The sequence below is a fragment of the Brachyistius frenatus genome, unplaced genomic scaffold, assembly GCF_029030835.1.
Source record: "Brachyistius frenatus isolate BFR_SWC_R1_liver_20210118 unplaced genomic scaffold, ASM2903083v1 Contig_219, whole genome shotgun sequence".
Lineage (NCBI taxonomy): Eukaryota > Metazoa > Chordata > Actinopteri > Embiotocidae > Brachyistius > Brachyistius frenatus.
This window is the reverse complement of record NW_027210818.1, coordinates 485,711-509,062: the sequence shown is the minus strand read 5'-3', so window position 1 is coordinate 509,062 and position 23,352 is coordinate 485,711. Positions and strand designations below refer to the sequence as shown.

Below are 23,352 nucleotides of genomic sequence, written 5' to 3'. Positions count from 1 at the left end.
GTCAAAGTCGCTCAATGCAGAAGAATACAAGAGAGAAAAAAAAAAACATTTACAAATTATAACTGCAGCAGAATCAAACTTTTAAGTGTGTTTTTAAAATGTGTTTCGATTGGTTGGAGCAGCGCTGCTCGGCGACGTCGACCGACGGCGGGTGAGAATCTAAACACGACTCCAGCTGTTGCGCCGCCACTCAAACAGCCTCGGTGGTCGTTGGGTCACTAATCAGCTAGTCCTGTTCCTGTGGTAATTCATCTTATGTTTCTGTATACATTTTTCTTTTTATAAAATATTTTATTCATACAATCATTTCTTTAACTATAGCAACATTACTATTTAATTTTGAGTGTCAAGATATCAGTCGCACATCACCTCATAAGAACAACAGTATATAAACAAATGCAGAAAAAAATTATTCTGTATCCATTTGAGTATGTCTTTCGTTTGCTTTTCAGTCCGTTCTGTCTGTACACCTGTCTGTCTGTCTGTCTGTCTGTCTGTCTGTCAGTGGAGAGCCGATGGGAGTATTGCTGGTCCTGTTGGGGCGTGTGATTGGTTCAGCTCGGAGCAGTGGACTCTGCTGGCTGGCCAGGAGGAGGGCCCCGCAGGGCAGAACAGGCTGGCCAATGGCAGGCGTCGATCGGCCGCCTCACGCGGGCCCGTTGACGGCTGGTTCCGGAGACACCGGACTCCTGTCCGGCCTGGGAAAGACGAGCAGAGACACCGTTACTGACCCCGCCGACCGCCGAGTGGAGCGACACATGTGAGAGCGGCTCTGCATTTATTCCCCTGAACACGGGTCGGTCATGCTGCGTGTGCACGGCTTCATCTCCCACCGTTTTATCTTACTTCCTGATTTGGTCACGTTTCCTGGATTTCTAAGCTCGTCGTGGGTAAACAATGTTAAACGGTTTTTACTTTTTGTATGTTTTGTGGTTATTGATGTCATTTCCTAACCAGGTCTGTCCGCCCTCCACAGGGAAGAGACGTCGGGTTGATCTGAACCGATCAGCTGCAACGACCTCCCGTTTCCACCAAAGGGATTTTTCCTGAGTTCAGTATATTCTTAAAGTAGTTTTAATAAACACCAGCAGCTTGACGAGGTGCTGAATGTTTATTTGATTTCTTTTTATACTTTGTTCTGCAGCCAACAGACAACGTTAAGACAGCCAGCTGTGTTTTAGTCATTATAAACAGGAACCCTCCCGTTTATTACGTAACTATTTCACATACTGACTCTGCAGAGATCAGATCACGTGATGCGTTTTACAAGCCAGAGTTGCACATGGCTGTTTTATTTTGAAAACGGACCGGACTTTCTCCGGCTGATCTGCTCTGTTCATCCCGTTGGGTGACTTTTGACTTTAATGATGGCGATTAACTCGTTAGCCGCGTTGAACCGGTTGGAAAAACAGCCTTCACTGAACAACGACGTGATGAGTGTGCAGCCTAGAAAACTCCTAATTCAACAATATCACAGTCCCAACAGCTCAGTCACGCTTACTTGGTCTCTTCTGTGGTGGACATTTCCTCCAGAGGACCGTTGGGAAGCTCCGCGGTGGGCCGACACTTCTCACTGATCACCAGGACACAAGACGGGAGAGGAAAAAAAACAACTTGAACACAAAATGGATAGTTTCTCAGAGTATGTTAGTTCATATTATATATATATATATATATGTATATATATTTGTTTTGTTTAATAAGAGTAAATATATTTGATCAGGTTTTCCTAATGTGGCTCATCTTTGTGCCTGAATGTCGTGTTTGTTTTGGTGGAACGTTCTTAAAGAGACTCAACCTCGACCAGTTTTAGATCTGGTTGTTATAACAGGAGCAGATTCAGAAATATGGTAGAGTGCTTGTGTGTGTGTGTGTGTGTGTGTGTGTGTGTGTGTGTGTGTGTGTGTGTGTGTGATTTGTTGTGCGTCTGACCCTGGTTTGGGACAGCAGGCGGCGGCTGAGCTGTTGACGGCGGTCCTCTCCGAGTCCACACACTCTGCTACCGAGGCAGCGACCTTCTCTTCATCACTGCAACACACAGACGCACACATTAACACACACACGGACGACAGCTGACCGGTGCCCACCGCACTTCCCCCACACAAACACACACACAGAGAACACAGTGAGATGTGAACAGTGAAGCATGCTGAACCGACGGACAGAGAACAGTAAAAACAAAGGATGGGTGTGTTGAAATGGGAAAACTCTGGTCAACTAGGAGAAGCATCAAAATGTACAGCAAATGGAGAAAGTCCAGTGTTTTGGATCGTTTAGCTGTGATTTAGTTTGGAGCTACAGAGCGAGCAGGCGGTAGGCAGACCTGCAAACTGATCTGGACACCGATTAGAGCCGAATTTGATCGTACCAGCCGTCAGTCTTGCTTTGTCTCAGAGAACCACCAATAATCTTGATGAGGCCTCAATCAAAGCAAAACACCCACAAACATCCAAATATAATCCGACATGCGGAGGTGCTACGTCACGGTTACCCCGACGCCTGTCCATCTCAGACATCACAACACAAGTCCAATTAAAAATACTCAGGTCGTGTTTGGAGCAAAATGTAAATACAGAAACGTCATGCGAGGTTAAACGTAGTTTCACTGAGTAGAAGATCAATCTGACGGATCTTTAATGTCATTGCATTCTCAGAAAGGGACACGACTATTGATTACATTGATGAAACTGGAGGGATTTTTTTTGTGTCTATTATGTAAAATCCGTCCTTCTTTATATGAATGCAGCTCCTGTGAGTAACTCACATCTGTTTCCAATTACAGACGTTTTATTAATATCACTTTCCTGTGTACATTTTAGTTTGGCATTTCGATTCATTTTAGCAGCATCTGATGGTGTAAATACATTTCTAACTTTAACATTATTATTACGCTGAGTATTGTTTTATTTAAGCCAAATGAACAAGAGAAAGCTTTGTGTTCTTTTTGTGCCTGTTGCAAGAGGACTGTTTTAATGAATGACAGAAGAAGAATGGAAAATCTTTGTCATTCATATTAATTCCTGAGCCGGCGCGAGGCCATTTCACACTGTACTATTTTTTCTAAAATGAATTTAGTGGTGACGACAGGTTTTTTCTTTCAGTTTGTCTGTAAGGACACTCCTCCTGTCAGCACATGAAATATTATTCAGCTGTTTTGTCTTTGATTCAAGAAGGCAGGCAAACAAACGTATGAATTAAAATATCTATTTTTGCTGTTTGTAAGTAAGAAAACCGAATTGTGGAGAGGCTGAGGCCACTTTAAAGAAGTGACCTCCACTCGGGGGACATTTGAACTCGTGTCATTTCATGTCTTGATTTGTTCCTGTCGTCTTGGCGTGTTCAGGTAAAATCCATCTGAATAAAAATTAAAAAAAACTGCACTTTATAACACCTCAGGTAAAAACACATGCAGAATGGAGATAATGATATAAACAAACAAGGAGTTGAAACCAAAGAAGAAGATCAAAATCGGGAAAGAAAAGTTGGTGGTTGACGTGACAACAAGACTACATCACGGCTGCAGGCTGATCTCTGATTGGCTGTACATACCGATAAGATTTCAACACTCTGAAGAAGACCACACCCACAACGCACAGCAAGAGAGAGAGGGGAAGCTCAGATTGTAAGAGTCGCTCGCTTCGTTAGACTGTTGTTATTTACTCAAGACAGACAGACAGTATAATGCAGCATCAACAAGGTGACGGAGGGACAGAGGACAACCAGTTTTAAAGCAACAATAGGCAACTTTTGGACCTTAAAATAACAGCTTGTGACTTGTAATAGGAACAAGGGCAGTACTCTGGGTTCTGTAGATCTTCATGGTGCTGGGTATTTCCTGTACGTACATCATGGCAGACGGGAGAAGACGTTCACAGAGGCAGAGAAGAGAAGAGAGAGACTGAACGAGACCGAATCTCACTAAATAAAAGGCTACAAAACTACGTAGCACTCGCTTGATGTTTGTGTATGATCTGTGTTGGCAAAATGATCACCTTCCTAGTTTGTGATCATAAGCTGAGCGGGTTCATGTCAGCAGAGGGTTAGCTGCTGCCTAGAAGCACACGTGTTAACAAGACCTCTTATTCTGCTTTATAAAATTTAAATTATTTACTTATTCAGGTCTCTAGCTGTTCTGTGTCCGTTTGCATCGCATGTATTTGGGTACACAACAACATCACGACTGCTGGTTTGTAGCAACATTATGATTTTGTGTAATTACCACTTGTGGCCACAGAGGCCGCTGTTGCTGCTGCTCATCAAAAGTGACATATTGTTGCTTTTAAACTGGGGCGTTTAGGATAAGCAAGTATTTCACCATGGAGGAATTGTCGAAGTAATAAATGATCGGCCCCTGTTGGACTGAAGGCCGGCCGTAAAGAGTTTATGTTGACATGATTTGTGTAGAATAAAGGGATAATTTACAGTGTTTCTAAATATTGAATGGTTTCCATGTTAAGAGTGTTCATAGAAACTTTTCAAATCACTTCTGCAACATAACCTGCAAAATAAGCCTCTTCTCTGTTGTCCACTGTTGTTTGTTTGCACCGATTTGACAGGGCTGAGACAGAAGTTTGTATATACACATACATGTTCAATTTTCAAGTCTCTAGTCGGCGTATTAAGTCTGAATATACAATTAGTGGAGAGCAGTTATTAAGTGAGCTGTACAGTAGTCACCATAAATTATTAGACAGTGAAAAAGGGAACAGAAAATGTTGGAAAACTGAACCAGTCGGTGGGCCTTTTTTTTGTGGCGGTGCAACGACCAGCTGAACAATATTTACAGAAATAGTTCAGTTTAATGCCAGTCTCTGATTGGACGTTAACACCGTCACTGCAGGAGATGTGTAGTAGTGTGAAGGCACTCATAACAGAACAGATGTGACAACACTAATGAGACGTATCCTGACAAGCATCCAGACTGATAAAGACAACGTAATCTAAGAGAACGATCCAGCGTTTCCTGTTCTCAACACAAAAAGCACAACTTGATCCCTGAAGCTGCTGCTGCTGACCCTCCGGCCTTTAGAACAGGTGTGATGTGTTTGTCTGTGAGTGGATGTGACGGGCGAACCTCTTGAAAACGGCGGTCTCGGTCTTGGCATCGACGGTGAGACTGACGGTTTCTTTCATGGAGCCGTTGATGACGGTCTCGGTGATGCTGCGCTGCTCAGAACCGGCCGTCTCCTCCTCGGACTTCGGTCTCCCACAGTCCTGAGGCGAGGTGGACGAGGGCGACGCCACGCTGGTGCCCAACCAGCCATCGCAGTCTGGGGGGGGAGGGGGGGGGGTAAGAAAGGGGGTCATTGAATGTCAGGTCTGATCCAGCCAAGCTGTTTCAGGGTTATCTTGATGTTTCTACTAAAAGATAAGCCAAGTGAAATCACATTAGTAAGTATCAAATTTCATGTCCAAGTGTGTCCAGCTTGTCCCAGTGGACCCACTGAGGACAGTTGCTATTTAAATGTTAGTGTGCTTCTCTCTTAAGACCACATGGCTGTTCATAAGTCTTTGTGTGTTAACATGGACATACATGCGTGCACATCTCACCTTCAGGCTGCATGGGTGCATTGACCCCCAGAGGGTCCATTGTCTCTATGCTGGTTTCCATGGCAACAGGAGAATTGCACCTCAGAGGGTCTTTGGGCCTGAAAGAGAATTTTTATTTACTTATGAATAACTTTAAAGACAATAAAATGTTCAGCAGACGCTGAAGCACTGCAGACACACATAAAAAAGAAAGAAAAGAAACGGATCCAGAAAGTTTCAGGACGTCCTACTTGACAGGAGTGAAGTTGGAGAAATCTGCCCAGCCCGTCTCAGTGTTGGAGGTCGCAGGAGGAGAGGAGCTCCACGCTGCATCGGGGAGGGCTTCTGTGGATGAGGGGGACAAAGGAGACGACACAGCAGCGTTGGTGGGGCTGGAGGCCGGAGCTGTAGATGTCCCCGTGTCCATGGGGATGTCATCAAAGTTGGCTGTCCACACTGGCCCTAAACAACAATAAAAATAAGAACACAATATTAGTTGGAATCACATTTGAACCTTCCCCTAATGCCGCACACCGTTACCTGAATGAGGTAATATAGTCATTCAATAAACACACCTGCATCCCCAGAGCAGCAACAACCTGACAGGATACCAAACCATTTTTACTTAATTTACTAATAAACTATCAAACTGATTGAGTTTTCCAGCAGACTTCACTTTTTCATCACATTAGTGAAATTTAAATCAAGTAATTGGTCTTAAAATATGTTTTTTTCCCCCCAGAGATTTGGATAAACAAGAAAAATACTGTAATGAATGAGAAAAAACAAAAAGCAATCAGTAAATCTGCATATTCTCTTCATTCAGAAAATGGCTGTTGTTCCCGGGCGGATATAAAGTGATTCGGGGCAGGTTAGAAATTCATTATATCAATTTGAGTCGAAAAATGGGGGAAATAAAGACAAAGCACGCAAATAACTGCCACAACATGTCACACCGGACAGCTGTCCAGCAGAAGTTAGCAGCAGCTCAACATGAGACTCTAAACTAGGTGCCAAACATGACGAGTGAAAATGCACATTACTGTTTGCTACGGAGGTGATGAGTTTGCAGGTATGCACAACCCTCACTGCGCAAAATTTTAATCTAAAAATAGACCCAATCCCAGTTGTTAACGAGGCCTCCATCTAGTAAACATGATAGATGATGGTTGTGTGCCTGGGCTGATGCCTGACCGACCTGCGTCAACCTCCATCCTGTCGTCGGTGCTCGGGTTCGCAGCCTCGAACGGATCTCTCTTCACGTCCTCCTCCTCGGAGTCGGTGCTCTCCTCGCTGTCTGTGCTGCCCGAACTCCTGAGATGGACACAAATCAATATTCACCAATTAACCAAGGAATCAGTTTTGGTTTTAAACCACAGTTTGGGTCATTCTGGTGAAAGTTGAATGAATGTGGTGACGGTGTTTCAACCATTATTGAGGAAGAAATACTGCAAACAGCTGATGGATCCAAACTATGATAGATTAACCAACAATGAAAATCATTTATCTGTTTCTGGAACCAGAATATTAGATCAAATGATATAAACACAAAAGAAGCTATAAAGAGTTCTTAAACTTGATGATTTCAGACAAAATGAATGCAGATGCTTAAATTTTGAAATGTTTTTTTTTAATGATTTGAAGTCACAACAAAAGTCACTTTAGTATGAGATTAAAAGAGAAAGATTTCTCTGAGCCGACCTGGGGCGTCTCTGTGCCTCCGGTGCAAAGGTGACATCTTTTTCATCCCAGATGTCCTCCTCGTCTGAACCACCGTCTTCAAACTGCTGGATTTTCTCCTTACAGCGGGCCTCAAACAAAGCTATATTCGCCTGAGAAAAGAGGCACACAAGGGCTCCACGGTCAGAACAGCGCGGTCCACACCGACGGCACATGCACATACAAACTAAGGTTGGATCCTACAGAACAAAACCCACAAAAGCTGTGAAGCAGAGATTAACATGTACAGCTCCTGAATCATAGAACGGCTCTCAAACAAATAAATGACGGCATCGTTTCTACATTTCACATCTTTGCCTGTTCTGTAAAAAACAGGCAAAAGTATTTGTGGAAAAATCTGGTTTTGGTTCCGTTTGTGCTTCGAGTCAAATCTTTAGATTGAAATGCAGGTAATACAAGTTATTATCACATTCTCAGATTCCTTACGCCATCCATCCATTTGTTGTATAGGAAGAATTATCTCTCACTTTATGCATCTGCTTTTAAATGAATGTTAACACTGATATGAGAAAACAGAAGGCATGCTTCCACAGACGGTGAACTATTTTACTTTCTCCTCTCACTCTCACTACATATGAATTCAAGATCAATAATCAAAGTACTTACACTTTCATTTGTATTCAGTGAAAAATTGATGTCTGATATTCTATCAAAGGGAATACTGCAATGTTAAAGAGAACAGAGTTTAGTTTAGTTAGGGTCGTTAGGCATCCGCATACATGGCAACACACAGGCAGACAGGTCGCAGCACACGGCGACACTCGGTGGACGTAACACTGCGGGAGGAACAAACACTTATTCTGGACACATGCAGAGTTCATCGTAACAGACAGACGATACTGAACAAACATTTCCCGACAAGACGCTTCTGTTCTTTATGAGCATGTTCCTGTGTTGCTAACTGATCAAAGTAAGAAAAGAAAACAATGGTACACGTGCGGCTGGAAAAAACATTTCTGGAAGGATAACCAACACCGACACTGTCTGTGTTTCTGAGCGGATGGACGGCAACTTGTTGTGGATTCAACGTTATAAACAGAAAATCAGTCATTCAGGAAAAAAGCCCAACATTTGGGAGAATTGTTGTCCGTCCATGCAAAAGGAAACCGCTGGCTCAGCATTCACTTTACATACTGAAGCTGTATGTTGATTAAAGGAACTGATGATTGATTTAATTATCAAAGTAGTTACTGATCAATTTTCATAAGTGCCTTAATGTTGATTAATATTTAGTTCTTACAAATACAATTATGTTATTACTTATATATTAGTACACAAGTAATAACATACAATAGTATCAGTACTAACATTTTAAGTGCTTTACTGGTGTCGAGCATCCTCAAACTCTTGTAGAGTAAAATCCTTCACTGCTGTATATAAAAATAAAAAGTATGCAGCTTTTCATTGATTTTGAGACAAACTCTGATTAAACTTTGTATCCTGCCATGCTTTGACTGACAAGATGAGGTCCCGATCAGGCAAACCATCAATCATCAATACTTGGGGAGCCGCCTCAACATGTAAACATTCAATCCTGTTTAACCTGAAACTACAGCTGCTTCTCAAACACTCGTGATCTGAATTATCAGCCGAGAAGCCTAATGTTGTCTGTTAAAATGATTCCCTACTAAGCATAGTTAGGAGAAAGAAAAAAAAAGTTCCATATCTTTTGCAGTAAGGAAAGTGATTGTATTCATGTTTACTCTCCAAACTGTGCATTCATGACAACTGGCAAGTATCTGGTCAGTATGCAATGTGTTGTTTTTTGTTTACAGTACAGCACGGCTGCAGATTGGTGCACGTCTTCCCTTTGTTGACCCCCAAACGCCACGTCAGATACTTTCCAGGCATCCTGATGGCACAGATAGGAAGCCCACCCAACAGACCTTAGACTTAGCTATTCAAAGCTATACCAGGTAAACAAGAGCAAGAGTTCATTGAATAACGGTTTACAATTTTAAAAAGAGATTTTGTGAAATTGTCTGAAGTTTGTCACTCTTACAATGTCTTTTCCCAATGTTGGCATCAAATAGCATCATAGAGAACCGACAGATTAAAGAGAGATGGTGCTCTGCGGCCCGTTCACACCTGGAAATAACACGAGTCCCCGGTGATCCGATCACATGTGGTCAGCTCTAAACACAGGTGTGAAAAAGAAATCTCATCGGTTTTTTATTGCTACATATTTATACTTTTCTTGTTTTATCTTTATATTTTGCACACCGTGGGACTGTGAGAATGTTTTGGGGATCTATCGGTATGTCCAAGTCATATAGTGGATTGACATTAAAGTTGAAAACAACCAAGATGGCTTCAGAGGAGGTGTAAGTCACGTATGACCAGTCTTTTAGCAGTGTGTGTCCTGGGCCACACTGAAGGAACACATACTCAACTGACGTCCTCTGAATAATTAATAGAAATAATCTCCTGTAGAAAAGCTGTCCTGTGTGATTCTGCTTAGTGCAGCTGAACCGTACAGGAAGGATTTACTGCAAACTGAACTGGTGGCTATAAAGCAGCTACTTACTGGATTAAAACACAGGCTGTCTACCTGACGCTGGTTTCACCGAGTTGATTTCTTCTATAAGTTCTGACCCACCAGACCCAAAGTGGTGGAAGAGCTCACATGGTTCATGGATCCACCGCAGAGCCGAGCCTGACGCTCTCAAACCCACCGGAAGAATTCAATATTCGGAGTCTGAACTGATGTGTTGAGAATTACAAAGTCGAGTGTTGTAACGGAGGTTTAAGAATGAGTTTTAACTTTTGCTACTGTAACAATGTGAAACCTTTTAGCCATAATGTCTTAAATGCATAATATCAGGTCTGAAAGCTTTCAGACAGATCTATATAATCATTACCCAAACACTTATTTACACAGCACTTATTAAAAACCTTTTGTGCTCCACAACAAAGAAATAAAAGAAGTGCAGATGAGATGATTTATTGTTTTTCACCCGTGATGGTGAACAGGATCAGGATCTGTGTCCTATCTGCCGTTTTATTGTTTTTGTGCTGTCAAAGCTCCGAGTCAGTTTTATGTCCATTTACCGAACACAATATGAACACTGCTGCCATTCAGGCAGATCTTTTTATCCCTCCATCAGCTAAGAGCAAAGTCCTTGTGTGTGCTGTAGTGCTTCAGCTGGTGTTTTATTTTTAGATCTTTACTGAAGTCGTTTGTTTCAAAGTGAACAGGAACTCCAGTCTTCCCATCTTCATAAATACATATATGATTTCTCAACATTTTGGAGAGAGACAAACTCCTTTTGACACATTTTTACTGTTACACATAAGACTTTTGTGATTTAAAATAAATAAATAAATAAAGCTAAGCCCAAGATCTTTGTAAGGAAAAGGTTCTGCTTCTACCCAGTGTGTGTGTAATGTGAAGCAGACCTTTTAAATCACTAATCGACTGCCAGCTATCCCCACAAACCCACAACCAAGATTAGACACCCCAAACCAGATCACCCTACGGGAAGTAGAAGGGACAGCACACGGCAACACAAGAGATGGATATGGTTTCCTCTCTTGGAGCTATATTTTGTATTAATCAAGGCAGCCATATCAGACAGGGAATAGGATGTATGTATCTTGGAAGAAACAGCATTTGTTTTAATGCCAAAGAAAAATGGTTTCTAAACAGACAATATTTTATAATTAATGTCTGTGACATTTTTCAGTAACAAATGGAAATATAAGGTTTCTGGTGCACCATACAAGCTTTAGATTTGTCCAAATTAAGCTTTAAGTTTAATTTAAGATTTTAATGTTAGTAATTGAGCTTGGAAAAGGAATCCAACTCAGAGAAGGAAGACATTAGGAATGACTTTTCCTTTTTAAAGTGATATACATGTAACTATTGAGTGAATAGATTAATAAACCTGCCCCACCAGCTTCGTAATGTCTTTAGTGTCCTGTCCCTTCGATGTTACACAGTAATATACAGACACCAAGTCCAGTCATGCAGGATGAGTACTCACTCCACAACATCGTCCTGATCAGCAAACTCTTCGTCATTGAAGCCGAACTGCTCAATAAAATTGGACGTCATTTGTTGCATCTGATAATCAGAAAAGGCCTGGCAAAACCCAGGACCAACGATAATGATATAGTCTTGGCTCTTACAGAAAGCTGGTCATTACTTGCAGTACAGAGAATAGCAAATGCATACATATACTGTGTTGTCAAAACAAAGAATGTATGATATGTTGGCTCGACAGGTTAAAGCACTCAAACATGCATTTACGGTCAGAAGCCAAAATGCTTTAATTATTTTTATTTTTTTTAAAGTCAACTGTATTATATGTAAAGTGACCAAAGTTTCTTAAACATCATTAGTAGTTAATTAAATTAATTAAAAACATGGCAGAAAGATGTTCTGGTGGTAGAAAGTTACTGTGCAGGACCCATAGCCACGAAGTATTTCAACTGGTCAATTCAAAAGAGGTGTTTTCTTTTGTAGAGCATGAGGTGAAAAGATGAAAAAATAAACTGTTGAGGATATAGATTACACAAGTCCTATTATAACAACTAATGACAAGGGCTCTATGTAAACACGTCTGTTTTCCAGATATGATTTTTCATGGCGAAAGAAACTTGCATCATGGTCAGAAATGTGGGTATTTGTATGAATTACTGAAAGGTTTCTGCCAAATAACGGTTCTTCATTACAGCTGTGCGTGTGTCTCTTGACAAGCTTTGATGAGATTATATTTTCACTCCATGATGACAGAAAAGCTCCCAAAGCAGAACAACAGAGCCTCTGTTTAAGGTTACTGGTACACAAGTGAGGTCTGTGTGGCTATGGGTCTGCTTAGAGTGCATATGTGTGTGTGTGTGTGTGTGTGTGTGTGTGTGTGTGTGTGTGTATGTGTGTGTGTTTAGGTCTTACTTGTTGAAGAGAGGAGTCCTGGTGAAAGCCACTGTCTTTAAAGTCTACCTCATCATCACTGGAAGAATGGATGTGGTGCGTGTTCACCTGAGGAAACGCACACTTTAGGTTCTTTAAAATGACCTCACATCGGATCTGCTGTGTAAACTCTGTGCTGCACTCAGTCACTGTATCATTTCAAATCCAATATGCTGCACTACAAAGCCAACACATAAAAAAATGTCTCAGTCTAAATAAGGGCACTGGATAATCAACATGTGATCAGACACATATTAAAGCTTGACATCAGTGGTTACTCACCAGGTCGATGGTGTTTCTTTTGTTTGTGTCAGACAGCTGGCCAGAAATAAACGCTTCCCATTTGTCCCTGTCCTCTGCAGGGAGCTCTGTAACACACACACACACACACACACACACACACACACACACACACACACACACACACACACACACACACACACACACACACACACATCATTTATACTTAATCTTGATATATCAGTCCCTCCAGGAAATTACTTTACGCAATGTCCACAATATTTGTGGGACCTTGCAAATTTGCTAAATTCCCTTAATTTTTCCACAAAAAGTGTCATCAAGAGAAGGTCTGCTGAAACTATTACTGCATAAAGTCGCCTTTCCAAAAAAACCTGACTTTATTTACAAAAATAACTCTTCATTTACAATCAGCAAGGCTCTGCTGCCTTTTTCTGCCCCCCCCCCAAAAAAAAAAAAAAAAAAAACCCTCACAAATGCATTTTTTGAGAAAATCCACCACAAAAATCAAACATTTTTGATTGCAACAATAACAAAAAAAAAAACAACTCCACAAAATTCTGGGGGGACTGGTATATGATATATTTATCAAAGCTGTTAAGTCAAATGCAACCAGTTATTTTTGATAAATAGTCTAAATACAGAGGTATGTAATGCCACGAGGACATTTCCATCCAGTTACTCTCTACACAAGACTTTCTCACGTATCTTCTTCACTGAAACGTAGTGAAGAAAATAAAATCTAATTTGCAGGACACGAGATCAGAGGAGAGCGAGTCCTCACCAGAGATGAGCTGTTGTATCTGCGGTCCATTCGGGCCTTTGTCACAGTTATGAACTATAGAGTTGGCTATTCTGGTGAGGTGACCCATGTAACCTCGTCGCCGACCACCTTCAGCCCTAAAACACACAAAAGATCAGCAGAATTAGGAAGATAATACATAACCAGTTCCTACCTTGAACACGAAGGCCAAGCATTACTCTGGTGAACAAAACGACTTACTGTTCTTTCTCATTGGAGCTCCAGGCTTCTATGATTCTCTGTATGAACTGGCACTTCTGAAACAGCTGGAGAAAAACACAAGGATGTTAAATATGAAAAATTCAGTGAGCCTAGGATGTAGTGCAGTATGCAATATCACAAACACCCGAGGCTGCAATCCTGCATTATTCATAAGCCTTCACTAATTGTCATGTCTGACCTATAGGGGCTCCTGAGTCTCTCAAGGCAGTATGCTAAATATTTCTGTGTCTGGAACTGCATGAACAGATTATGCAAGAGATTATCGAGATTACTTGTGGAGTTCAATCAAGTCTTCGTTGGTGGAAATTGTACCGTTACTAAAATGATGGTGTTTGTACTGAATGTGGAGGTAGAACACGTTTTGCTTCATGTTGTAATGACAGCTTTAGCTTGCAGATTTTCTCCAGTCCCAGATATAAAAGTGTGTGCAGAACAAAACTATGACTTCTAATAATAATAATGATACATTTAGAGACCGATGAAAATATTGTTTTCGGTCTCACGTGTTTGATGAGGATGCTCTCCCTCGTGTGTTCCTGCTCCGTGTCTGGCTGGATGTCTGTGGGGGCGGGGGGCATAGCCAGAATCATGGCGGTGCAGATTTCCACTTGAATATGGAGAAAGTTGTTCCAGATGTATTTGAAATACATGTCCTGTTGAGTAGAACAAAAATAATTACAAAACGAAAAGCACACAGTAAATGGTTTGGATTGTATAATATTGAGTAATCGATGTGATGGTCAGTTAATGGAAGAGAAAAACATGAAATGGTTCTAGCTTTTCTGTTTTGTTCTAGCTGTCTTTCCTTTCAGTTAATAATCATTTTTATTCAGATTTTTTTTTGTTCTTCTCAACACCTGTGGTCATGTTCAAGGTTTAGGGAAGAAGTTAAGTTTAAAATTCGTAAAAATTTAAAAATGTACAGTAGTTCAGGGTTGTAGTGACCGACCAGCCTCCAGTTTAACATTATTATGTAACTACTTTCCATGACAGTAGTGTGGAAAGTCATTAGATAGTAGTGTGGTTGGCTTGTAAGAGGCCAAAAACCAAAAGCTCAAACACAGACAGTACTTACGAGTATGACTCCCAGTGTGTTGAGGTTAATGAGTTCTGTGTTGATGCTGTGTGTGTTGCTCTGCAGCAGACTGGCCACCAGTCTGACCACATTGAGCCTGGTGTTGCCCACTGGAGGGTCCAGTACCCCCCACGTTGTCTTCATCATATTCTTCTGACGATGGAGAACAAACACTGTTCAGCATATACACAACTGACTCCAATAATATGTCCATATTAATTACTCAAGTGCTTCAAAGTAGACTTCAGCCTTTATTGTCCCCGAGGGAGAAACTCAATGCAACAAGCAAACTGTAAAGGGCCGATAATGGGTTGGACTAAATTATTTAATTATAACTCCGATTTGCATTTTGCTTGTAGGAAGCTGCTAATATCGGTCAGTGAGATTTTACCTTTGGGGGTTCGAGTAGCAGCTGGTGAAAGTCTTTGAGGCGAGGCCTTACAGCCTCCAGGATGCTGTGGTTGACCGAGAACGAAGGGTGGGACATCCCAGGGGGGCAATCCATGTGACCCTCAAATCTGCAACATACAAAGTCATAATCTTATCAACTAGCACAACGAACATAATGTAGTCTTTTGGACAGTATCTGAAGTAACGCACTGGAAAAATAACTATGGATTAAGGTTTCAAAGATATACACTGTGTTTTCCCTAAAGTGTTATTAAAGTAGTGGGAATATTTCTGGTAATAACTTTATTGTGTTTACTCACTTTGATAATGTCTGTGTTGGTGGGGGTGTGAACAGTGCTCTCAACTACGAACATTTAACTTTTAACAGAATTGTGTGCGACTTGTTTTATCATCCAACTGCTCGTCTTTTCTTTCAACGCCGTCTTGTCCCCCAGATCTCAGCAATGACTGTCAATTAGTTATTAAAGCTGACAGAAATGGTGGACAAAACTGACAATAAGGTACTGACAGTATTAAAGCAAACTATCAAATAAGAATTCACTGTAAAGAAATCGGTGACATCAAAAGCTACTGCACATAAAAAAAAATTTTTTTATAATTGATTTCTCTACCTCTGTTATATCCCAAGACGCATTTTGTTCTCGTTTACATTCTCCAACAATCTCATCACCGACTGTATATCAATGTGAATTTCACAATATCAAGAGGACAGAACAGGACATACGCTGGTCTCCTTGTCTCAAACAAGGTGAGTAGGATCTGGATGACACTGACGATTGCAGATTCATTCTTCTCCTTGTCGAAGATGTTAGTCAGCAGCTGCTCCACCGTCTCCTGCCTGACGAGAAGGACGGACAATATCAAAAAATATGTACAATACTGATGAGATTAATTCTTGAAGATAAAAACGTGCATACTTTTCAAGTGTGGCCAGAAGTGGGTCCGGCTCTGAGCAGCCCTGGACCTGGAACATCTGGTCTCTGCTCAGTCTGATGATCTCACACAGCGACTGTGAGGCATTGGAGTGTCTCTGTGAGGAGGAAATTAAATAAATCAAATCAGAAATGTGACTTATATATTCATTCCTCAAATTAAGGTCCTAAAAGTCCTAAACAGATTTTAAATAAGTACTCCTCCTCATGCACACTAATAAAATTACCAATAAAATAAAATGGAATAAGTGAACAAATCCTTGAAAGTAGAATTGCAAATTCTATTGCAACTATTTTAAATGCATATTGAGGTCTTCAAAGGTTAAATAAAAGCAAAAAACACGTTCCTCAGCTCATCAAACGCCCACATAGGACTTTAATATCCCAGTGGCCAAACAGACAGTGACTGCTGAATTTATCCCACCATGTTATATGGAAAACAGCAAAGTGTGTGTTAAAAGGTCTTGAACACACTCTGTTGAGTGCCCTGAGATGATTTGGCGGTATATAAATAAAAGTGAATTGTGTCAAACTCACATCTTCATCTTGAGCAGATTGTACCATTTCCACCAGTCTCTGAATCACCTTCTCCTCATTCAGCCACTGAAAGAAGAGAAACACGTTATGTTGGACACTGCTGATAGATACATAATGTACATTTATAAATATCTAAAATAGAAATTGTCGCTAACCTTGTTACTTCTGCTATTTCAAAATAGACAACACAGACTGAGACCTGACTCATCCCATTAGGGACCACATGTTGTAAACACAAATAAAAGTATCACTAGCATCACTTAACTAACAGTAAGTCAATTTCTCCCTTGAAATTTATTCAGAAACACGTTAAAGTGGATAGTTGAGAAAAAGTCTTCAGCATTTTCTGAATAATCATTATTGTTTTTCTAGTCCAGACCAATGACTTCTCGGCATGTGCTGGGTCAGCTCTAATAGAGAGACTTCATTTAAATGTGTGTAACAACAGCATTAATTATCTTGTGGAACTATCGTGCTTCCTTATTTCCCCGTTTTTACTGGCACCTGGTTATAATGTGTTACTCCCGTCAGAAGGTGGCAGTAATGCACCTAAAAGCTGTCTGCCAGCTGCCATTAAACAACATTAGGAGAAGAAGAACATGTTGCTACCAGGCTCCAGAGCTTTGCAGGCAAACCGGTGTAGTTCTGTGAGAGTAGATGTCCCGGTGCAACCGGGAGAAACATGCAGAGATGACGACAACCATCAAAACGTTCTACGTGAAACTTGGAAAAATAAATGAAGATGAGGTGCAGTGCAAACTGCAGGGGAAGCTGGGAGATCATCAGTGTACCACAGTGCTGTACAGTCATTAGAGAGCAATGCATCAAGGAGACGGTCCATCCACTGATCAATCATCAATGGCTAGACGTTTTGATGTTGGACATGCTGCTCAAGAAACGGGCCTCATCTCAAAGAGGAAACTGAAGACATGCTTCTCATCTGCTCTGTCCAAGATAATGGTTTTAGATGTTGTGTGGCATTTGTTGAGTACAAGTTTACGGCGCGAGTGAGTCGCTTCTCTTAAGTCTAACAGTCCAATAATGGTGCAATTTTTACGAGCAATTATCAAATAGTATTTTCATGATAGCCACAATCTAAGACGATATCTAGTCTCATAAAGATCCTGAGATCATATCAATATATTGCCCAACCCTTCCCCTCAACAAGTATTTAATGAGCTACGCCAGATGGCAACAAGCAAATATAATTTGTTGGCTTGTTCTTGTGGGATGCGATGGTCCAGTTTAAATTGCCTGACAACCACCAGGGAAGATCATTTTAGTAAAGCTGAGAAATGGTTGTGCTGCTGCTCACATTGAGGACGTCTTGTCGAAGCTGCTGGGGTTCGATGCAGGTGAGCATCCTGAGCAGCAGGTCCATGATGGCAGATGTCCCGATGTGTTTGATCATCAAATCTACAAAGTCCTCCCGCTTCCGCAGAAACTCCACTATCTATTAACAGAGAAAATAAAATCAGTACCAAGGACAAACTGCAGTGCTTCCTGCAGGTCTAATTTATTCTGTCCAAGTGGCGAAGACAAAGAAAACATTGACAGCATGTGACGGTCGACGGTAATAATCGTGATTATTACGTTTTTAGAGAATACATATCTGGCGACATGTGCGGATGAAACATCCTCTTCTCAAACACTCACCTGTTCGGGCTTGCGTCCTATGAGAATAGACAGGACCTTTGAGAAGAAGCTGGCGAGCAGCGGGTTGAGCGGCGGCTCATTCTGGAGGAAACCATACAGCCTCATCAGCAGTTTTTCATCTTCTCCCAGTCGGTCATTGATCTGGCTCACATCTGAAGTCAGAAGCTCACATGATATGTTGGGATACCTGCAAACACACAAAAGCTGCTGCTTAGATTATTCAAGTTACAATATGGTCGTGCAATGTACATCGATTCGCCATGACAGAGGCAGGAGACATCAAATGAATATGAGGGAGAAAGTAGGAACAACCTGGACTGACCAGGGTCAAGTCAAGAGGCTGACAATGAGCTGATCAGCTCTGGATTCCCAAAAAGATGCTGTAAATTACTACTTAGTGGAGCTCTGGTTAATGGACTGCAGATATATCGGCATGAAAGCGTATATTTACAGATCACAATACAGAAAAAATGCTTGCGGTAAATTAGAAATTGTTCCATTAGTTGTTTTTGTAGTCATTAATCATTATTAAATTCCCGGTAAAGTTTACTCTTTCAGTGAACTGATGTCAGTGTGGACATTAAACTGTAATATATCCTGCTTTTTGTCACGAGTTATAAAAGGTTCTAAAGTTTTCTTCTTACGCTGGTGCATTACCACCATCTTATAGAAATAGTATTACTACCAGGCCCCAGTAAATACAAGGGAAAAGAGACAAGAGTGACACAAACTATTTGATTCTTTATATTTTAACTACTATTTGAAAAATCCAAAATCATGACTGATCTCTGCAACTAGGATGTGCCAAAGGTCTCAATTTATTTCCTCTCTATAGCTTTTGTCCCCATAATGTTACTGCTTTGGGAATAACAAATGTTTTTTGGCCAAGGAAACATTGAGTTTGTTGTTATTGACACTCAACATTAAGGCTTTCTGCAAGTCTACAGAGAGATTTAAATAGGGTGTGTGTGTGTGTGTGTGTGTGTGTGTGTGTGTGTGTGTGTGTGTGTGTGTGTGTGTGTGTGTGTGTGTGTGTGTGTGTGTGTGTGCAGCCAAGAGTAATAAAAACAAGTAAGATAAGCCCTTGGGACACCAATTTAACAACCAAGCATTGCACAGGCAGGTGCGAGCAAGAGAGAGAACATAGCGAGAGACAAAAAAAACTGGCACCTACGTGGATAGAAATAAGCAGCAAGTGCAAAAAGCAACTATCACGTGAGAGTTTGAGCTTGGCGAGCGCTGAAGAGCTCACGCTCTCACACAAGTTGACCTGACTTTTTACAATTTTGGAGCAGAAACCAAAGGAGGCACCAGCCCTGTTAAGATTGATCACTTTCAACACAATCACACTGACACTACCTCCTTCAGCCTTGACCGACAGCTTGAGTAAACTGAGAAAGCCGAAAATGTGGAAAGGAAATGTTTTAGACAGTATCATTAAATTGCAAGATAAGCTACCAGGCAAATTAGCACTGTGAACTTGTATAATCATTAACGGAAATTAAAAAAGTGAGAATAAGAAGTGTCCACGAGTGTTTGTCAAATTTTCACCATTTTCTTACTTGTATTTAACTTTCTCCTCAACATCAGTACAGGGCTCCTGTGTGATGTAGGTGACCAGGTCCTCCATGCACTGTGGTCTCAGAAGGAAGTCAACCAGTTTGTGGTTCTGGGCCTTGCACTCCTGCAGGACGTCGTCCTCGTCCATTACCTCTGTGAGCGTCACATCCTCCTTCTCTAGCAGTGTGTCAATGTGGGATGTGGTGTGGAGATCAAATTTCCAAAACATGTTGGTGCTACAAAAAAAAAAGAACATTAATACATTTTTTGCAAACATAATCAACAACATGTGTCACTAAAATAAATACAAGATGAGATCCGTCATTAGACGTGACCAGATCATAAACAACATGATTTACATGTTAATTGGAGGATCACTGACAGCTTTCTTCTGCCTACCTGTGCGTAGGTTGGAGTCCAGACGGTGGAGCTCAGGTTAAAAAGAGGTGTGTTCTAGTCTTCGGGAGTTGCGGCCCATTCCAGGCTAGCCGGACGGACGGGCAGGCAGGCAGACAGCGGTGATGGACAGACTGATAAAAAAAAGCACATATACAGCAGTTTAACAGGAAATACCTGAGAGACACAGACCCAGAAGGACAAGGAAGGTTGCATTGCTTTTCATGTGGATATAACAGCAAATTTAGATTTCTACTTCATAACAAACAACACAAATAATTCACACACCCATATACGAAGAGAGAAAAGATTTTGGTTTCTACTTTTGTTTGTAGCCCACAAAATTCCAAGCTGCAGATCGTTCACAAGCAACACTGAACAGTCCTCTCATTCACTGGAACGTACACAGTTCATTGACGGCAGCGGTGCCAACGATGTCGGCTCACTGGGCAAAAAAGTTTAACCCAGGCTAATCTTCTTCTAAGAAGCAATGCAACATTATGAAACGAGGCAATGCATTGGTCAACCAGATTATGTAAGTGCAGATAGCCGGTGCAATTACATTGTAACATAAAAAACCAGATCATTGCAACTACAGACACAATAGATGGTGCTCTGATATCAATGTGAAATTTTGAATGAGCATTACAAATTGTTGTGTGGTGTTCCTGCAACTCAATTTCCCAGATTGAATTCTCAGGTGCACCTCAAAAAATATTCGCAATATGATATATATCAAAACATACTTCCTCCCGAGCATTTAACTGCCAGTACCACTATCAATTTGTAATTTTAATAAATGATGCAGTCCTCCTAACAAAGCAGGAGTACATGAATTTTGTGTAAATACATTTTATTGTAATGGCATAAATGCAATGTATTAAAAAAAACAACAACCAGTAAATGAGTCTTAAAGCTTTTCAAACCGATGTGGAGGATGAAGTAGGACACCGTTATAATCCTCAATCTTTTACATGGGTTCAAGAATTATCAATGTGTACAAAAAAAACAACTTAAAATTGAATATAGCAAAATCTAATTCAATATTTTGGGTACAAACGAACAAGAAAACTTTGGTGCACAAGAGCATCAAATGCAAAAATGTGTCTGGGGCCGTGTTTGCAATGGAGGCTATGCTGTCACTATACAGGGCTATATAAGGTTGGAGACACAAGTTTATGTTATTATCTCCATAAATAACCAAACTGTGCTGTGATGAACACATACGCTGTAAAACAGAAAGCACGTCTAAATACTTGGATCATGAAAATATCTTTCAGCCACAAACAGGAACACAAGTGAAAGCAGCAAAAGCTTCACAGGATTTAGGGATTTCTTCGCGTTTCTTCCAGTAATCTGTTCACTGGTGTTTGTGTTAACACAGTGACCTGCTAACGACAGCATATTCACGAGCACAAAATGGTGTATAAACCTAATATTTACCTATTTACAGAGGAGTAAGTTGGTACCAAGAGACTGCAGCAGATATTGCGTGATAAACATAAAAGATGCCGGTTACTGTGACTTTTGAGGCATTATTGTGAATAATCAGGTGTGTAACCGACACATCTGTGTTGTTTTGGCTTTTTTTTAATCAATTCAACATTTGTTACTTTAACCTCAACTAGCACCCGGACATTTACCAGAGACTACAATAACTGAGCCTCCGGTAAAATGTACTTGTCCGGTTGTAAGGGATCCTCCGGTAGACCAGACACAGTCCGGGTCCGTCTGACAGCTGAGACTCAACCTGCAGAATAACCCGTCAAAAGGAAGCAGATGAAACTCTGCAGTTTATTTCCAGCTGACATTTGTGAGCCACCAGACTGGAGGCTGTTCCGTCTCCGCATGCAGCCGCAGATCCGTGACCATGATTTACTCCACCGAGCACCGCCATGGTGGAAGTCACCGCTCCGGTGAAGACACGGCGGCCCCGGGCGGCACGGCTCGGTTCATGGAGGCGAGCTACATTTAGGAAGCGAGCTATTCACCTGGCTTACATGAGGCGCCGCTGACTCGGCTCCCAGTAGCCCGTGCCTTCCCGGACCAGGGCCCAACCGGTCCAAACACACCGGCTACAGGCGGGCTAACGTCACTAGCTATTGTTAGCTAACGTGATAACCAACATCAAACTAACGTCCCTAACGACGTCCAACGGACCGGGACCATCGGGCTCCGGGCTGGTGTTCAACCAGCTCCGACGGTCATTTACAAAACACTATGTTTTGACGGTACACAGCAGAACTAATGCGCGGTGTTACCCCGGTCCGAGTGACCGACGGGGTCTGACAGCGGAGCGCTGAGGGCCGAGTCCGCTTCCAGCCAGCAGCTAACGTTAGCTGCTGGCTAGCCGTGTCTCCAGCACCGAGCCCGGGCTGCCGAGTGTACCTACCGGCGGACAAACAGCGAGTCTCCAGCATAGAGCTTATCCTGCCATTAGCCCCGGACCTTCACAAAGCGGACACCGAGAAAACACCAAATTCCAGCAAGAAAAATAAAGCGTTTAAAAATGATTCTGACAGGCGCGAAAAGGCAGATCATCGGAGGGCACTTTTCAAGATGGCGGTTCCGTCAACTTCAGCGACCCTTCCCCCACTACAGCTGCAACGCGTGTCAATCAAACGATCACCGCAAGCCCATTGGTTGTAACCTCATCGCTCAAACGAAGCCCTGCCGTTTGATTGGTTCACAGAGCGCGTTTCTTCAAGGCACCGTTCATTCGGAGTGAGGGCATTCTGTGGCCCGGAAGAACGGAGTTTATACTGTTGTACAAACAAGACACAATCAGTACAACTCATGCGGTTTATACAAGAAGTTAATCATGTATTTAAGAATATCTTACCTTTTAGATTGTCATATGAAACAGGAATTCTGCAAATATAAGATATTAACCCCGCCCGCGCGTTTGCTTTGTACACTAAATCGAGCGTACTCGCTGAGTGCCAGCACGCCCATGGCCAGCTGGGAAACGCCCAGTTTACGGCAGGCGGTGGTGGTGCGGACACCACGGTATGCTTTGAGATGAATCACTTGATGTAAACATGCCGGACAATGCTTCACTTCATGTTCAACTTCATCTCAATACCTTCATTTCAACTGATAACCGGAAATGAGACTGAAAAAAGCCGAACGCTTTATCCGCGTATCTATTCAAGTGGTTGTAAAAGGTCCTGGTGGTTGTAAAAGGTCCTGGTGGTTGTAAAAGGTCCTGGAGCTCGAACTGCTGATGCTGTTTCACATTCAAAGTGGCAAGAGGAAGGAAGTCGAGCACGCAGCTCTTTGACCACCACATATCTAAAAGTATGCACACAATACTGAT

At 41.7% G+C, this 23,352-nt stretch overlaps 1 protein-coding gene across 5 annotated transcripts; it reads right to left on the bottom strand.

Annotated features, from left to right (window-relative positions):
• Positions 1 to 270: 270 nt before the first annotated feature.
• ppp6r3 (protein phosphatase 6, regulatory subunit 3) lies at positions 271 to 22,613 on the bottom strand. 5 transcript variants are annotated; one of them, XM_069719606.1, is made up of 26 exons: positions 22,426 to 22,613; positions 20,037 to 20,167; positions 19,640 to 19,873; positions 18,078 to 18,264; positions 17,737 to 17,874; positions 16,422 to 16,487; positions 15,870 to 15,982; positions 15,677 to 15,790; positions 14,933 to 15,059; positions 14,542 to 14,694; positions 13,970 to 14,119; positions 13,446 to 13,510; positions 13,227 to 13,342; positions 12,467 to 12,552; positions 12,167 to 12,253; positions 11,256 to 11,353; positions 7,876 to 7,930; positions 7,231 to 7,361; positions 6,728 to 6,843; positions 5,781 to 5,991; positions 5,551 to 5,648; positions 5,075 to 5,270; positions 3,550 to 3,567; positions 1,933 to 2,028; positions 1,502 to 1,573; positions 271 to 698 (listed from the first exon to the last, which is right to left on the bottom strand). In XM_069719606.1, the coding sequence occupies exons 3-26, from the start codon at positions 19,864 to 19,866 to the stop codon at positions 647 to 649; spliced, it is 2,772 nt and encodes a 923-aa protein (XP_069575707.1). In that variant the 5' UTR covers positions 19,867 to 19,873; positions 20,037 to 20,167; positions 22,426 to 22,613; the 3' UTR covers positions 271 to 646. The 5 variants fall into 5 exon arrangements, with proteins under 5 accessions (XP_069575707.1, XP_069575711.1, XP_069575712.1 ...); XM_069719610.1 differs by having other exon boundaries at positions 11,256 to 11,335; XM_069719611.1 differs by having other exon boundaries at positions 11,256 to 11,302.
• Between the last annotated feature and the right edge of the window lie 739 nt (positions 22,614 to 23,352).

Bases quoted from the DNA above. Each gene is read 5' to 3' on its own strand.
- ppp6r3 (XM_069719606.1), bottom strand. From the start codon at position 19,866: ATGTTTTGGAAATTTGATCTCCACACCACATCCCACATTGACACACTG. The intron at 13,343-13,445 runs GTAAGTCGTTTT...TGTGTGTTTTAG, and splicing joins AGCTCCAATGAGAAAGAACA to GGCTGAAGGTGGTCGGCGAC. The intron at 12,254-12,466 runs GTGAGTAACCAC...GCGTTTCCTCAG, and splicing joins AAAGAAACACCATCGACCTG to GTGAACACGCACCACATCCA.